The sequence below is a fragment of the Mytilus californianus genome, unplaced genomic scaffold (genome assembly GCF_021869535.1).
Source record: "Mytilus californianus isolate M0D057914Y unplaced genomic scaffold, xbMytCali1.0.p SCAF_4, whole genome shotgun sequence".
NCBI lineage: Eukaryota > Metazoa > Mollusca > Bivalvia > Mytilida > Mytilidae > Mytilus > Mytilus californianus.
The window spans coordinates 96,705,466-96,724,010 of NW_026262690.1; the positions used below are offsets into that span (position 1 = coordinate 96,705,466).

An 18,545-nucleotide genomic window follows, 5' to 3' on the forward strand; every position below is an offset into this window, starting at 1 on the left:
TCTTCAATTGCACAGTATTGCGCAATAGCAAGAAATCTTCAATTGCACAGTATTGCGCAATAGCAAGAAATATCCAATAGCACAATATCGCACAATAGCAAGAAATTGTCAATTGTACAGTATTGCGCAATAGCAAGAAATAATCAATTGCACAGTATTGTGCAAAAGAAGATACTTCGTATAAATTGCTTATTTCTTGATCAATTTCAATGGGGTTTTATTCTTGAATTCTTGGGGTTCTTTAATATGCTGAATCTAACCGTGTATTAAGTTTTTGATTTTGGGCCCCGTTTTTAAATTGGTCCACATTGAGGTCCAAAGGGTCCAAAATTTTACTTTGTTTGATTTCATCAAAAATTGAATTATTGGGGTTCTTTGATATGCCGAATCTAACCGTGTATTTAGATTCTTAATTTTTGGTTCTGTTTTCAAATTGGTCTACATAAAGGTCCAAAGGGTCCAAAATTAAACTTAGTTTGATTTCAACAAAAATTGAATATATGGGGTTCTTTGATATGCTGAATCTAACCATGTATTTAGATTTTTGATTATGGGCCCAGTTTTCGAGTTGGTCCAAATCGGGGTCCAAAATTAAACTTTGTTTGATTTCAACAAAAATTGAATATATGGGGTTCTTTGATATGCTGAATCTAACCATGTATTTAGATTTTTGATTATGGGCCCAGTTTTCAAGTTGGTCCAAATCGGGGTCCAAAATTAAACTTTGTTTGATTTCAACAAAAATTGAATATATGGGGTTCTTTGATATGCTGAATCTAACCATGTATTTAGATTTTTGATTGTTGGGCCCCGTTATCAACTTTGTCCACATTGAGATCAAAAGGGTCCAAAATTAAACTTTGTTTGATTTCATCAAAAATTGAATTCTTGGGGTTCTTTGATATGCTGAATCTAACCATGTATTTAGATTTTTGATTATGGGCCCAGTTTTCAAGTTGGTCCAAATCGGGGTCCAAAATTAAACTTTGTTTGATTTCAACAAAAATTGAATATATGGGGTTCTTTGATATGCTGAATCTAACCATGTATTTAGATTTTTGATTATGGGCCCAGTTTTCAAGTTGGTCCAAATCGGGGTCCAAAATTAAACTTTGTTTGATTTCAACAAAAATTGAATATATGGGGTTCTGTAATATGCTGAATCTAACCGTGTATTAAGTTTTTGGATTTTGGGCCCCGTTTTTAAATTGGTCCACATTGAAGTCCAAAGGGTCCAAAATTTAACTTTGTTTGATTTCATCAAAAATTGAATTATTGGGGTTCTTTGATATGCCGAATCTAACCGTGTATTTAGATTCTTAATTTTTGGTTCCGTTTTCAAATTGGTCTACATAAAGGTCCAAAGGGTCCAAAATTAAACTTAGTTTGATTTTAACAAAAATTGAATTTTTAGGGTTCTTTGATATGCTGAATCTAAACATGTATTTAGATTTTTGATTATGGGCCCAGTTTTCAAGTTGGTCCAAATCGGGGTCCAAAATTAAACTTTGTTTGATTTCAACAAAAATTGAATATATGGGGTTCTTTGATATGCTGAATCTAACCATGTATTTAGATTTTTGATTTTTGGGCCCTGTTATCATTTTTGTCCACATTGAGATCAAAAGGGTCCAAAATTAAACTTTGTTTGATTTCATCAAAAATTGAATTCTTGGGGTTCTTTGATATGCTGAATCTAACCATGTATTTAGATTTTGGATATTGGACCATAATAGGTGAATGTCCAATTTAAAATTTTTAAGTTCTTAGACCACATTCATTCTGTGTCAGAAACCTATGCTGTGTCAAATATTTAATCACAATCCAAATTCAGAGCTGTATCAAGCTTGAATGTTGTGTCCATACTTGCCCCAACTGTTCAGGGTTCGACCTCTGCGGTCGTATCAAGCTGCGCCCTGCGGAGCATTTTATTGACACATGAAAGAAACAATATTAGCAACTATTAATTAAATTTGATTATAATATGGAAATAGATATAACATGATATCTGATTTTAGAGAAGTATTTTACTGGTTTATTATTGGTTTATGTAAATAAGTTTGAGTTATTTGTTTTGAAAAGTGATGTGTTTAATTGATAGATATGAAATCATATCTAATTTTAGAGATTTATGAGTGGTTAAGTCATATCTAATTTTAGAGAATTGTTTTGGTGTTTTGTTACTGGTTCATGGAAATAAATTTGAGTTATTGGCGAAATATCATTGGTAAATTGTTTGAAACTTTTTTGGTAGGCTGTGTGTCTGTCTGTCTGTCTCTCTGTCTGTTTGTCCTTCAGTTTGCCAAATCAGTTTGCCACACTTTTATGCCTGCGCTGTAGTTGAGGGGGAAATATAGGGGAAGTCCATTGGGGTAACTACCACCCCCTTCTTTCTGATAACTTGTAAATGGTCAAGATCCCCACCCTGAAACCATATATGTTCTTATATGTTACAATAAAACAAATCAAATGAAATAAAAGGCTAGTCCCCTGGGGTTACTCCCACCTTCTTCCTGTTTAAGAACTTGTAAACTATTGAGATCCCCACCCCTAAACCATATATATTCTTGCATGGGACAATAAAACAAATCAAATGAAATTTAGGGGAAGGGATGTCCTCTGGTGTAACCCCCAAACCCCTTCTTTTTGAAAACTTGTAAACGGTCAAGATCCCCACCCCGAAACCATATACATGTATATTCTTGTATGTGACAACAAAACAAATCAAATAAAATAAAAGGCGAGTCCCCTTGGGTCACCCCACCCCCTCCTGTTTGAGAACTTGAAAACGGTCGAGATCCCCACCCCTGAACCATATATATTCTTTGTATGGGACAACAAAACAAATCAAATGAAATAAAAGGCGAGTCCCCTGGGGTCACCCCCACCCCCCTTTTTTTTGAAAACTTGTAAACGATCAAGATCCCTATGCCGAAACCATATATATTCTTGTATGGGACCATAAAACAAATCAAATGAAATATAAGGTGAGTCCCCTGGGGTCACCCCACCCCCCTCCTGTTTAAGAACTTGTAAACGGTTGAGATCCCCACCCCTAAACCATATATATTCTTGTACGGGACAAAAAAACAAATCATATGAAATAAAGGGAGAGTCCCCTGGGGATCACCCCCCCTTTTGAGAACTTGTAAACGGTCGAGATCTCCACCCCTTATCCATATAAATTCCTGTTCGTAATTTCAAGAAGATTTGAATGACATACAGGGTATATCCATAGGTGTCACTAATGCATATCATAAACCAATTTGTACTGGACATTGCCCAATGTCAAGCGACAATGGGAATGACGAATTATTGGAGCTTTGTTTGGGAGACTTTGTAACAGCATTCTGTTACAATTATTTCTTGTTACTGATAAGTTTTATAGATTTTGAAATGACATTGTATTAATGATAAATAAAATTTTGGATTTTTTTCTTCTTTTCTTTGGTAAATTGTTTGTAAAATTTTGTGGCAAGTTTGTTTGTTATTCTGTAAAAACTAATTTTCTGAATGCTATATATTTTTTTTTTTATGAAGTAAACTCCTTTAAAAACTAAGCTTATATTGTCTATTAATAAACATATATTTAGATTTCTGATTTTGGGCCCACTTTTCAAGTTGGTCCAAATTGGGGTCCAAAATTAAACTGTGTTTGATTTCAACATGAATTGAATATATATAGGGTTCTTTGAAATGCTTAATCTAAACCTATATTTCTTTCCATTATTAATAAGATAATACCACATTGAGGTCCAAAGGGTCCTAAATTACACTTTTGATTAATTTCATCAAAAATTGAATTCTTTGGTTCTTTGATATGCTGATTCTAACAATGTTTGAGTGTTAAATCATATCTAATTTTAGAGAACTTAGTCATCACTGGTTGTTGTTATTATATTATTGATTATAATTTGAAAAAATGCATCATATCCAGTTTGAGTTATTTCCCTTTGCACAGAAAATATTATGGATAAAATTAACCTGTGTTTCATTTCAACATAAATTAAATATATAAAGGGTTCTTTCAAATGCTGAATCTAAACCTGTATTTAAATATTAGATTTTTGGGCCCAGTTTTCAAGTTGGTCCAAATCAGGGTCCAAAATTAAACTTTGTTTGATTCAACAAAAAAATTATTGATGGGGTTCTTTGAAATGCTGAATCTAACCATGTATTGAGAGATTTTGGATTGTGGGCTCCTTTATCAAATTGGTCCACATTGAGGTCCAAAGGGTCTTAAATTAAACTTTTGTCTGATTTCATCAAAAATTGAATTCTTGGGGTTCTTTGATATGCTGATTCTAATATGTACTTAGATTTTTGATATTGGACCATAATAGGTATTTAAATGTCCAATTTCAAGTATTTCAGTTCTTAAACCACATTCATTTTGTGTCACAAACCTATGCTGTGTCAAATATTCAGTCACAATCCAAATTCAGTGCTGTTTTAAGCTTAAATGTAGTGTCCATACTTGCTCAACTGTTCAGGGTTCGACCTCTGCAGGAAAATCTGGTTTGCTGTCACTCTGACAGCCTCTTGTTTATTTAATTTATTAAAAAAATTATGAATTGGAAATTTGTTCTTGTTCAATAATTTCATATTCTTTAAGCTGGAAACTTCAGACATTATTTGATTAAAATGTGAATAATAAGGGACTTACTGTCATGACTGTCTTTGACTCACATTTAGCTTATTCTATCCACTGAAAAAATGCTTATCTTTCTAAAGTACTGCAGTAAATGCAACTGTCTGCAATAGTGCTATATCAGCATTTTTTTGTCCACATTATATCTAGATATGATTTGAACTTATTCTGACTACATGTATATTATTCTGTACACTTTGATTACTGCTATTTACTGTAGAACTCGTCAGCTTGACATATCATTTAAGCTTTTTGACCCTTAATGTAAGCACTGGAATTAAAGCTCTTGGGCTTGAAATGGGAGTCTTTGACTGGTACCATGACTACTATTGAAAAGGCCATGTTATAGTAATTTGTAATCAATAAATATTTCAGTGGTAGGAAATGTTACGTTGGACTGTTGAATTGGAAGGTGGACCTAAACGGGTTAACCATGCAGCTGTTGCTATTAGTGACAGAATTTACAGTTTTGGGGGGTACTGTACAGGAGAAAACTATGAAACCACTACACCTATGGATGTCCACTTGTTGGATACAGGTATGGTTTTATCAAGTTCATTTTAAACATTTTATTTAATTATGAAGCTTGGTGTTAAATGGCTATTAAATCTATCAATTATTTTTTGATTATTTGTTGTAAAATACAAATAAAAGAGCTGATGTAAGTATTCATGGAATATTATGATTCTGAGTACAGTATGGAACCAATAAAAGGAACTGTGATTTTACATACTTAATATTACTATTTGGTAAAGGTGACTTAGAGAATAGAAATAAATGAAATTAATAAGTTATTTCAAGTATCGAAAGTTGATGGTAAAAAAGCCAAAATACTAAGCAGATTTATTGATGAAATAAATGTTAAAAAAAAATAATCTCATCAAAGATACCAGGCTTATAATTGAAATGTTTTGTGTAATCTGCACCTAAATTAAAACTCATGTATTGATAAAGGTTGCAAATGTTTCTACAACTGCTGATTAATATACTAAGAGCAACTAATGTACACATATGAAAGTACAGAAAAAAATTTCCAAAGATCTTTGTATTTATTACTTTAAATGCAGAAATTAATTGGATGTGACATGACTGACAAATGGACATGGGAGTTATGTCTCTTTGAAGTGTAATTTATGTTGAACATTGCATTGTTAGCACTCCCACACCTACATTTCTTGTCAAACTTTTATGAAGTTTATATCAAAGGCTTATATTTAATAGCAAGGTCATGAAAAATGCCAACCATACGAAATAAAAAGTTTAAAAGAACCAAAAGAAAATTATTTTTTGTTTAGATACTGTCCTTGAACAGATAAAATTTGTGGAGTGGATTGGCACTCGGTTCTTTTATTTCATTTGGTTCAAAATTTCACAGTAACTAACAAAAGTTAGATATGTAAATATTCATAATTTTCTGCATTTTTAAGTTTCCTTGAGATGGAGATTAATACAATTGGAAGAACCAGCTAATTTAACATCAATTCCATACCAGCGATATGGTCATACTGCTGTAGCTTATAACGAGAATGCTTACATCTGGGGAGGGAGGAATGATAAAGATGGAGCTTGTAATATTCTGTATGGATTTAATAGCAGTAAGTATAAATGAATTAAACAAAAAAGGTCATGTGGTAAATAGATATAAGAAGATGTGGTATGAGTGCCAATGAGACAACTCTCCATCCAAGTCAAAATTTATAAAATAAAAAAAACCATTATAGGTCAAAGTATGGTCTTCAACAAGGAGCCTTGGCTCATACCGAACAGCAAGCTATAAAGGGCCCCAAAAATTACTAGTGTAAAACCATTCAAACGGGAAAACCAATGGTCTAATCTATATAAAAAACGAGAAACACTAATGAACCACATCAACAAACGACAACTACTGAACATCAGATTCCTGACTTAGGACAGGTACAAACAATTGCAGCGGGTTTAAACGTTTTAATTGTACCAAACCTTCACCCTTATCTGAAACAATAGTGTAACATTATCACATAGAAAGACACACTATAAAATATCAATTGAAATGGCTTAACTCAATCAAGGACATATTACACCAGTGAACATACACTGAAATAAATTTGATCTATGATACAATGTTAATACAAAATAAATAAACTTAGGGAAGAATAATTAAAGTAACATGTTATACCACTGTGAAATGTTAAACAATTTAAGAAAAACAATATGCTTGAACAAAAATATCAGCCATTTACAGTTACTTTAAACACAGGTAAATGAAAATAATTTTGTTGTTAGGTATACGTGTACAGTTCAAATGGAGAAAGGAAATATTTTTACAAAATAAATAATTTTGATGTTCATAGTACAAAGAAGTGAAAATTTATAGTAATACCAAACACTTATCAAAGCTGGTATATAGACCAGATATAACCCTGATTAAGTAAACATTAAATAACAAAAAAGCATTACAATTAGTATCAACAGGTCAAATAAACAAGAAAGTACGATTTGAGAGTACTCGCAGTTACTGACAGCTAGTTAAAAGCCAAAAACAATTAATAATAAAAAATCATGCATCTGAGACTAAAATCAACTAAAACACATCCCAAGGATTTAGTATTTTAATGTCATGGACAGTCAAAGAAGACATGACTTGTGCAATGCCAAAAATAAATGTATCGACAGGCAGTAGGATAGTAAGAAGGTTAACCTCTTTATAGATCAAAATGAACGTGGGTGTGTCTTTATACATCCCGTTTGAAAAAAATACAAATTTAGTTATGTTTTAATTTGCTGATGACAAAATCTATATTAGTGCCAATGTAAACTATATTCAAAGATCTAATTACAACATTGGTAAGATAACCTTTACTAATAAGTTTGTTTTAAGGTTCGATGAGTTTTCACAGATCACAAAGTGATTTCCGCATTTTAAGTACAATATTACCGTAAAATTTAGGATGTGAAATACCGTTTTTAATCAGTTTTCTACAGGTACAGCCAAATTTACTAATCAAATCTTTGTATCTATGAAAGAGTTTAGTAAAAGTTTTACGTAATTAATGGTAACGAAATCCCTGACTTAATAATTTACCAGTGATGCATTGATTACATTTGTTAAAATCTATGACATCACTACACACACAGGCATAAAGAACGAATTGGGATATAAAAACACCGTATGATGGAGCCAAAGGAACATCGCCGTCTAAAAAAGGAAAATTAACAATAGGCAATGAAAAGTCATCTCTTTTGTCGTAAATTTTAGTATGGAGTTTTCCTTTAGAGATTGAAAAGTCCAAACCTAGAAAAGGACAACTACTGCTGTTTATGTTAGATGCATACAAGATAAAGTGGATTGGATAGTCTGTTTTACAGATCTCATGTGGGGTCTGAAATTCAGATCTGTACATCAAAAACTGAAGGTCTATTTTCATACATTCAACAAGAAATTAAAGAGATGATCACTTCACTGAAAATTATGATGGGTAGAAATACATATGCAGTAAGAATACATAAAAATCTTAAATTTGGACATAAATGAAGTAAGCTCACTTAAATAAGGATGTTAAATCTTGTGCTTCCCATGTTTGTTGAGTGCATTATTAAAAGAATATGAAGAAGTTTAGGAGATATGTCAAGAAAATATAATTTTCATCATTAACATTATTAAGATATTTGACAAATATATACAAGATTTATTAAAATATGAGTACAACTACTCTTTCATTTATGTGATTTGGATACTTCCCTCAGGGCTGTTAAAGAATAATTTACATTGTAGTCTTTGAATGCATTAATTTAAAACTAATAAAAGCCCCATCAACCAAGTTGTGTGTTTTATATGTCAGTTTAGATTGAACCACTTATGAAAAGTCAATCATACTTGGTATGGAGATGTATTAGCTTTGGCATTTCTCATTTCCTAGGAGGCTATTTTGTCCTGCACCTTTAGTGATGGTTCATTGACTTTGAATGTTTTGCATAATTTAGGTGTTAACAGTGTGAAATCTAGTGACAAAATATAACCTTCCCAGTAAACCAAGAAATCTTGATCTTTTCAATGTTGGTCTCGTTTTAGCAAGGACGCTTTTAATTATAAATTCACAACAAAACGTTCTGGTAAGTAGTTATAAAAAATGTAATTGAAATGAAAACAACATCTTCATATAATGCTATCATTTGCCTCCTAAAGTAGCAAACGAAAAGTACAGCAGACCATAGGATCTTTGTGTAAAATTGATTTAAAATGTTGCTAATAAATTTCAGGAGTACCAATTTCATATCATTTTTTTATTGGCTGTATACTTCTCTGGAATAAGCCAATTATCTGAATATGTATGCAGCTAGATCAGAGAAGCTCAGGGAAACATTTCTAATGGAATCGACTGATATGCAGCAAAGATTAACACTTTAATTCAAAGAACTCTGCAAAAATCATTATGGAAAAGCCCTGATAAGAGATCTTTTACCAAGCTTAGTGAGCTCTTACAGTTTGAATAGAGATTTCATGTTATTATTTTTGATAAACCCTAAAATGTAGATGTTATTATTTCTAATGTTGTTTTTTTTTTAATTACAGATACACATGCATGGTTTAGGCCAGATGTGTGTGGTCCTATTCCAAATGCCAGAGATGGTCATTCTGCATGTGTTATTAATCATAAGATGTATGTTTTTGGAGGATATGAAGAAGAGGTAATACTTTTAGCACATTGTTTCCTGTCAACAATATGGACAAGTGAAGAATTTTGATATTACCACACCCCTGGGTTGGACTAAGATGTTTATAGCATATCCAAAATTTTCTAAAAATAACCCTGGCTGATTGCATCTGTATTTTAATAATTTAATCTCATGTTTGACCAATTTAGATACAATTAATGTGATATATTCTTGTATTTGTCCTTCAAAAAGGTACTATGGTTGGTTGAAGAAATTGTACAACATGGGCTTATTATAAGACTATATAGAGATGATTAAATAGAACATAATAGATAGTAAAAAAGTCACTTTAAAGAGGACAACTTATTAAAGGGTCATTTCATAATGGAATTGACCAAAATAAATAAAGATTAGAGAAAATCAAATCTCAAACTTTGTATTTTTATGCCAGCCTACAATAGTAGGGGGCATTGCGTTTTCTGGTCTTCTGGTCTGTTTATCTGTCTGTTTGACAGTCCTGCTGATTGATTGTTCGTCTGTGTTTTCATCCATTCCTAGCCCATTATTTTGTTCAATCAGGTTGAATGTTTTGGTTAAGGTAGTTTACCATGAAGGTGTGGTCACATCGTCTCATCAGCTTGAAACTCAGTACATATGTTCATAATGATGTAAACGTTTTTATAATTTGTATATACCAAATTATGGTTTTTACATAGTTCACTGAACATAGAAATGTGATAGTGGGAAATAAGTACATTCTAAAGTTAAAGTTTTTTTGTTAAGGTATTTTATCAAAAAGATATGGTCACATCAACTTAAAACTTGTGATGTGAACTTTTGACCCTAATTTCACAGTTCTCCGAAATTGGACATATTATGGACACATATTCTTTTTATCGTGATGTTCTTTTTATATTTACAACTGCTTACTGAGCTGGTAGTGAACATGTTTGATAACCATATTAACAATCTTTAGAACAAATTTCTTATAAAATTTATTTAAGATACGAGTTTACATATCCAAGTCATACATTTTTAAACCTCGTGTACCTATCTGTCAACATCCTTAAGAAGATAAATCAATCACTCAAATTGGATGGCAAGACTATTTTATATTACACAGCACTGCATTGTATCAATTGGCATATTTCAGCTAGCTTATTTTTTAAATTTCAGGAAACATAATCTAAAATGATGAGAACAGTCAGAAATGATTGATATATTAATCAATTAATTTTTCATCTATTTCCTTTTTCCAGACAGACAGATTTTCAAATGAGATTTATGCTTTAGATTTTTCCACTTTTTCTTGGTCACTGATTGTCCCTTCAAATGTAAGTATACGTAAAGTTTATAGGTTGTTTTAGGATATTTTGTATATACTGTTTTCACAATTATACAGTCTATCATTTTTTTTTAAATCTAAGGAAGCATTTAAATGTTTTCTGATTATAGGAGTATTTTAGTTATTGTAGGTTCCAGTACAACCTTTTTGTTTACAAGCATTGGGGAATTGATTATTCTCAGAACATGAAACATGAGTTAGTCAATTACAAAGCCTAATGAAATGTATTCATAAGCTATAGACAAATACTGTAAACTTATTTTATATTTGAACCATCCAATTTTCAGAATAACATTAGAACTTCTTTGATATTTTATTTTATTAGATAACCGCCTCAATGAGGCAGGGATATGTTTGTCAGACAATTCCTTCATCAATCACACTTTTGGTTTCTAGATAACAAAGTACTTCTAGACCAAATATTTTGAAATTTAAACATAATGAGAAAGACCATAAAATACAGATCAAGTTCAATTTTGACATGATTTACATTTACTTTTAAAGAGTTATGCCCCTTAATTAATTAAAATTGGGATTTTTAGGTTGGGTTTTTTGTTGATAATATTGGTACCTATTAAATACATTGCAGATCATATAGTTAATTCAACATAAATTCTTTCAAAATTTTTGTTTTTTATCTTGAAAAGCAACACACAATTGTATTAAGAGAACACCATGTAATGAACTTTTGGTTGCATAGATTGATCATTTGATTGTTGGTTTGCATAGAACATCTAGATCTTTTCAAATAAGTGTCCAAAAACTTCAATAGGGCATTCTACAATTCATTAGTATCAACAGCATAATAATAGCTAATTGCATACTCTGAGGCCTTTCCAAATACTTTTAAATAACAGGCATAATTGTATGGTTTATTTCTAGGGTGAACCAGCACGTTGGAGGGATTTTCACACTGCTACTGGAATTGGACATCTGATGTATATTTTTGGTGGTAGAAGTGATCATGGAGGCAATATTTATACTAACAATGAGATTTATTGTAACAAATTACAAATTTTTGACACTTTAAATAGAACTTGGATAGAACCAGAAACCACTGGTGTATTACCTATTGGACGAAGAAGTCATTCTGCTTGTAAGTATTACTGTAAACACATAATTTTATTGTGCATGACACATGATTCTGGAAAACCTTCATCAGGGATGATCATGACAAAAAATTTAAAAGTTGATATTGTGGCAAAATATAATTTTTGGTACGTTGTTGCACATATCTAGATATTAAGAACTCAAAATATTACAGTTTTCCCTAAAATGCAATAAAGTAAATATATAAAACACTTGAAATGTATCAATAATTACTAATATCTGACAGTATAATGTCTTGGCAACATCTGAAGTATATTATTTGTGATTCTTAAATGCAAGGGGACAGAAAGGTGGCACTGTCATATATACATATATCTAACTGCTAATTTTTCTTTATACTCTTGCTCAACAGAGATTGGAATAAATGTACATAGGTGACTAAATGTTCATTCATCCTTTCATATGATAATGATTTTTTTATGTTTTGACATAAAAAAAAATTTAAGTACAGACCAAATTTTTTAAAACTTCCAGTCAATGGCTGTCAAGGTTTGAATTTATCTTTGAAAAGGTATACCTTTTTACTGTGGAAAGTTTTGCTACTACAAAACAAGCCATAGTATAATGGTAGCTGCAGAAAGGGTTTTCTTTGATTACTAGAACACTTATTTATTGTAAGTTTATATAACATGTTTAAAGCAGACATTTTACAACTTGTACTTGTAAATTGCAGTATATGCTGAAACATGAAATAAGTTTAGACTGGAAATTACACAAGCGACAATCAATCATTCATGATTTGTGTAGGCCCTAGTGATCTAGCTAGCTGCATGAACTCTACCTGAACTGAGTTCTTCACTTAACATCCAAAATATTTGGTGTTTAAAAAATGACCATTACAAGGTGCACTCTAAGTCTTCCCTTTAAGGGATAGTCTTGCCAATGGCTGGTTGTTACACCTTTGTTTGTCCATCTGTCCATATTTCTATCTGTCTGTATATCCCTTGTCTCATGAAACTCAGTCACATTTTTCTCAGTCTTCATGTGAATTTGCTATTCTGTGTGAAGCTTTTTCAGGTTCATCACTTATCAACTTCCTGTTTACCAATCTTCTAAAAGCAAGGATATCATTAGTGTGCAGTTACTCACAGTTTTGCTTATTTACTATTGTTTACTTTTTGCAAAAAGCAATTTTCAAACATCTCAAATTTCCTTTCACTATCATATATATATAAAGATAAGTAAACATTTATGACATGTTTTTTTTTATACTTATCATGTATCTTACAGTTGTGTACAAGGGTTACCTGTATATATTTGGTGGCTACAATGGCAAATTTGACTACCACTTCAGAGATGTTCTTAGATTTGATCCTGGTGAGTTAACTTATGTAAATGTCCAGCAAACTTATGGATGAATGGGAATTTAGATGGGTGTTACAACCAAGATCTGTAATCTTTTATTGAAGCAAATTTACAAATTGTTTGAATTATAAAATTAGCATAGCTAAAATAGTACAGGTTATTGAAACATATACATGATTCATATAACCACAGAATAGTGATTATTTAAAGAATATTAAGTTTAGTGTAATAAATGAACATTGATTTGCTTTATAAATGGTATTGTATTTCATTTAATATTTATAGTGCATTTACATTGGTCAATGGTGAAAGTAAAGGGTAAAGGTCCATGTGCTCGGAGGCGACAATGTTGTTGTGTGATAGGAACCAAAGTCTTTCTGTTTGGTGGTACTAGGTATGATATATTTAAATTATTTTGAAACTTAAAAGAAACAATGATTCTTTTACAGCTAATTATAAGGTACACATGTATATACATTGTATTAAGGAGTTGTGCTTACAATGTCAATATCATATGATGACTCAAATACAGGTAAATCCTTAGATCCAATTATTTCCCCTGCACATTTTGACTAGCATTTGGTTTTTTTCTATAATTGATATGATCTACTATTCCATGGCATTTCTTTGAAATCTTTTGACATCTAGGGAGAGTAATGCTCTGAAAGGGCTGAGTATAGTATAACAATGTTTTAAAGGGTTGAATTTAACTCAACATATCTGAAAAGGTAATATGTACTGGATGAGACTATTATTAGCAATTTCAAAACATCATTTGAACAATCATAACAAAATTGAGATCATTAGGACTAATCACTTTTCCAGTTTTGTAAGAGATCAATTCTAGTAAGCTACCTCACTATTTTGGGGGTAAATATTACACAAAGGTCAATCCAATCAATTTAGTCATTGATTGTTTAAATATTTTTCAATAGACAATAGACAATACTTTATTATTAAACCTCAGACACATATGTGCACAAGAGGACATCATATATACACATTAACATATTTTTATACTCAATACATTTACACTAAACATAATAATGCATGCACGGTAAAATACAGCAAAATGTTAATTTACAAATTACCATAACATTCAACTCTAAAAAGACAAACATAAATCATAAGTATCGTGTAAGTATTTTCAAAAATATTGCTAAGTTTTTTGTCGAGCCTGTTAATTTTTACCGCAGAAAGCTCGACATAGGGATAGTGATCCGGCGGCGGCGTTAGCTAACTTCTTAAAAGCTTTATATTTTAGAAGGTGGAAGATCTGGATGCTTCATACTTTGTATATGGATGCCTCATGTTACAAAGTTTCCGTCAGTCACATGTCCAATGTCCTTGACCTCATTTTCATGGTTCAGTGACTACTTGAAAAAAAAGTTAAGATTTTTTGTAATGTTAAATTCTCTCTTATTATGAGTAATAGGATAACTATATTTGGTATGTGCATACCTTGCAAGGTCCTCAGACCCTTTTTGCCCGTCAGACAGTTTTCACTTGACCTCGACCTCATTTTGTGGATCAGTGAACAAGGTTAAGTTTTGGTGGTCAAGTCCATATCTCAGATACTATAAGCAATAGGTCTAGTATATTCGGTGTATGGAAGGACTGTAAGGTGTACATATCCAACTGGCAGGTGTCATCTGACCTTGACCTCATTTTCATGGTTCAGTGGTTATAGTTAAGTTTTTGTGTTTTGGTCTGTTTTTCTTATACTGTATGCAATAGGTCTACTATATTTGGTGTATGGAATGATTGTAAGGTGTACATGTCTAGCTGGCAGGTGTCATCTGACCTTGACCTCATTTTCATGGTTCAGTGGTCAAAGTTGAGTTTTTGAGTTTTGGTCTTTTTTTCTAATACTATATGCAATAGTTCAACTATATTTGGTGTATGGAAATATTTTATGATCTATATGTCAGTCATGCAGGTTTTATTTGACCTTGACCTCATTTTCAAGGTCCATTGCTCAGTGTTAAGTTTTTGTGTTTTGGTCTGTTTTTCTTAAACTATAAGCAATAGGCAGGCATCGCTAAATCTCGCCGGCCGACTGACTTCATAGCAAAGTCAAATCGCTATCAAAATCTGTAAAAGGGAGACAACTTGTGATTGACAAGTCTCACAGGTAAAAAAATGGCGGCTGACTAGGAAAATCGAGATTTTCGAAACGACCCAGGACTAATACTGTAAACGATCAAATTAAATAAATACAACGGCGACTTTGAACATCCTCGGATATAACTTTCAAAACTGTTCAAACGGAAAACTGACAGTCTGTTTAAGTTATCGTTTTACGATGATTTTCATCTGAGGATGTTGCGTAATCACTCAGCTGATTTGTTTTATTACCTACACGAGTCGATCAATTTTACTATTCGGTAGGTAAAGGGTGGAAATTAACGGTAGATTTATTATATTCATTGAATAAAAATTGACATATAAAAGGTAGAAAGACAGCTGATGGATAATGTGATTGCAAACGTACGACACTCGACCAGATTGTGATCAGCAGTGGATTTTTTCTCATGACCACTTCGTTGATATGGATGATATTTTTAAAAAATGATAGAAATTAGCTCTTTATTGGATAATTAACTTGAGATTGAAAGATATTTTCATTTATAGACTTACAATCTTTAACGATAATCTCAATTTACTACAACTAACATAAATGTCCTGGACATTCAATAATGTTTTACAAAACAATGACAAGTGGTGATATAAATTAAATTCCCAGTCATGTGAAATTCATCATATTTTTCTGGAGTTTTAAAAATAAATTGAGGCAGATGCATATGAATTTAATGCATCATAATCTTGATAATATTACTAGGCTACTCCCTCATGTCCCAATCAACAAATTTTATTTAGAACACATTATGGTATCAATAAATAAATAACAACTATATATTGTCTAACCTTTTTATTAAGAACTTTCTATATATACATTGTGTACAATAACATATGAAAAAACTGCAAGTACATCTTTTATTGAATATAAAACAATTTCTTAGTGATAAGCTTGAAAACACGATGCAACCGAAACGGTAATGGAATCTCACTTCTCCAAGAAGTTGACCACTTCTCCCTTCTCTCTCATGGAAGGAGAAGTCACTTCTCCCTCTTCAAAATCCTAGATTAGGCCCTGCAATAGGTCAACTATATTTGTTGTATGGAAGAATTGTTAGCTGTACATGCCTGCCTAGCATGGTTCATCTGACCTTGACCTCATTTTCATGGTTCATTGGTCAATGTTTAGTTTACTTGGTTAATGTTAAGTTTATGTGACAGTTGTAATAAAGCTTTATATTTAGGACTATCAACATAATATCAATGATTAGTAAAGAAGGCGAGACATTTCAGTGTGTGCACTCTTGTGTAAAGTTCTACATGATAAAATATTAAAATCTGTTTTAATTTGTACTCCGTTGGATTTGCAGTATAATATTGTGGTATATATTTATTTCTAAGCAGTTTTATTTCCTGTTTTTGACATTTGAATAGATAATGAAATTCATCTCCTATTCCATTTCCACAGAGATGACAAATTTGCTCATTTTTTGGTATTCCAGACCATCTTCCAGTTTCTACAGGAAATTTTAAATTTGAGCATCTGAGTTTTGCTATATAAATCCTGTCAGACTGCTTCAACTTTATTAAATAGGTTTCCAAACGAAATTCCTGTTTGTATTCTGCATAAAAATGCACCTCTTGAAGAGTTATTCATTTGGGAAAACCAATGTTGGATAAATTGATCATTCAGTTGTCGTGAAATTATGTTCTTTAAACCCAGTTTATCCAATGGAAGTTGATCTTGCCAAATAAAACTAATTCCATTTTCGTCAAATATGGATTTAACGTACGTAATCCATTTAAATTTTGTGGGGTATTGAAAATGTAATTTGAGCATTAATTTATACATAATGGAAGATAACTTGTTGAATAGTAAACTATTCCAAAACAACACCATTTTACGTTTAACAATAGTTTCCAAAGGGAATCTTCCGAGTTCCCCATACACCATATAATTTGGTGTACTGCTTCTTAATTTCAAAATGTTTTTACAAAATTGAAGGTGTATTTTCTCAATGCTATCTTTACTTTCAAATCCCCATACCTCTGAAGCATATAACAATACAGGACTAACTAATGAGTCAAAAAGTTTTAGCTGCAAATCAACGGGAATACATATATTTTTATGCCCCCGCCGTAGCGGTGGGGGCATTAAGTTTTACCCTTGTCCGTCTGTCCCAAAATTGGTTTCCGCTCTCTAACTTGAGTTTGCCTCAACCAATTGTTATAAAACTTATAGACAATACTAATTACCACAAAACACAGATCAAGTTTGAATTTTGGTGGCGTCACTTTAACCGTTCTAGAGTTATGCCCCTTTATAAATGGAAAAATTGCTAAATTTTTAGTTTCCGTTCTCTAACTTAAATTTGCCTCAACCAAATGTTATGAAACTTATACACAATGCTTATTACCACAAAACACAGATCAAGTTTGAATTTTGGTGGCGTCACTTTAACCGTTCTAGAGTTATGCCCCTTTTATAAATGGAAAAATTGCAAAATTTTTATTTTCTTCTAAATATCAAGTTATTTTTAAAATTGGAGTTATCTTCCTTTGTCCATGATTATAGTTGAAGCACTTACAATCAATGCTTTATACAATGCAATGTTTAATTTTGACTTCCACTGATAAAACACAGATCAAGTTGAATTTGGGTAGTGTCACTTTAACCATTATTTAGTTATGCCCCTTTATAAATCGAAAGGTTGCAAAATTTTTAGTTTCCATTCTGTAACTTAAGTTTGCCCCAACCAAACATTATGAAACCTATACACAATATTCATTACTACAAAACTAAGATCAAGTTCAAATTTTTTGTTTCCGTTTCTAACTTTAGTTTGCCTCAACCAAATGATATGAAACTTATACACAATCGTTCTAGAGTTATGCGTGTTTACAAATAGAAAAATTGCTGAATTTTTAGTTTCTGTTCTCTACTTAAGTTAGCCTCAACCAAATGTTATGAGACTTACACACAATGCTTATTACCACAAAACTCAGATCAAGTTCAAATTTGTGTAGCGTCATTTTTACCTTTCTTCAGTTATGTCCCTTTATAACTATATGATATGCAAGCGGGGGCATCATCTGTGTCCACATGTGGACACTATCCACATTTATTTATTTTTCGGTACAGAGCATACAAAGACTTCTGTGCCTGATCAAGAAGTTTTTTTCGTGCAGTACAAAAGCTACCATCTTTTTTATCTCGACATTCTTTAGATCTTGTCTATGCCAGTATGTAGTAGACAAATTATTAATTATGTATACTCTAATACTCAATTTACAAAAGTATGCGTCTGTGTATATATACCATACTTGTCAAGAAAATCATTTTATTAAAAACTACACAAGTTGAAGAAAATACTGCATGGTGTATGAATCTATCAGTTCTAGCTACAATTATGTACAAAGGTA

At 31.7% G+C, this 18,545-nt stretch overlaps 1 protein-coding gene across 2 annotated transcripts in view; it reads left to right on the top strand.

Moving 5' to 3' along the window:
- Nucleotides 1–18,545, top strand: part of LOC127698971 (kelch domain-containing protein 3-like) — a 37,760-nt gene that overhangs the window by 10,488 nt on the left and 8,727 nt on the right. For both annotated transcript variants that reach the window (XM_052202756.1, XM_052202757.1), the window contains exons 3-9: nucleotides 5,027–5,189; nucleotides 6,079–6,246; nucleotides 9,201–9,316; nucleotides 10,543–10,617; nucleotides 11,511–11,724; nucleotides 12,969–13,055; nucleotides 13,329–13,437. In XM_052202756.1, the coding sequence (XP_052058716.1) occupies nucleotides 5,036–5,189; nucleotides 6,079–6,246; nucleotides 9,201–9,316; nucleotides 10,543–10,617; nucleotides 11,511–11,724; nucleotides 12,969–13,055; nucleotides 13,329–13,437 (923 nt within the window). In that variant the 5' untranslated portion in view covers nucleotides 5,027–5,035. The remainder of the gene's footprint in view (nucleotides 1–5,026; nucleotides 5,190–6,078; nucleotides 6,247–9,200; nucleotides 9,317–10,542; nucleotides 10,618–11,510; nucleotides 11,725–12,968; nucleotides 13,056–13,328; nucleotides 13,438–18,545) is intronic.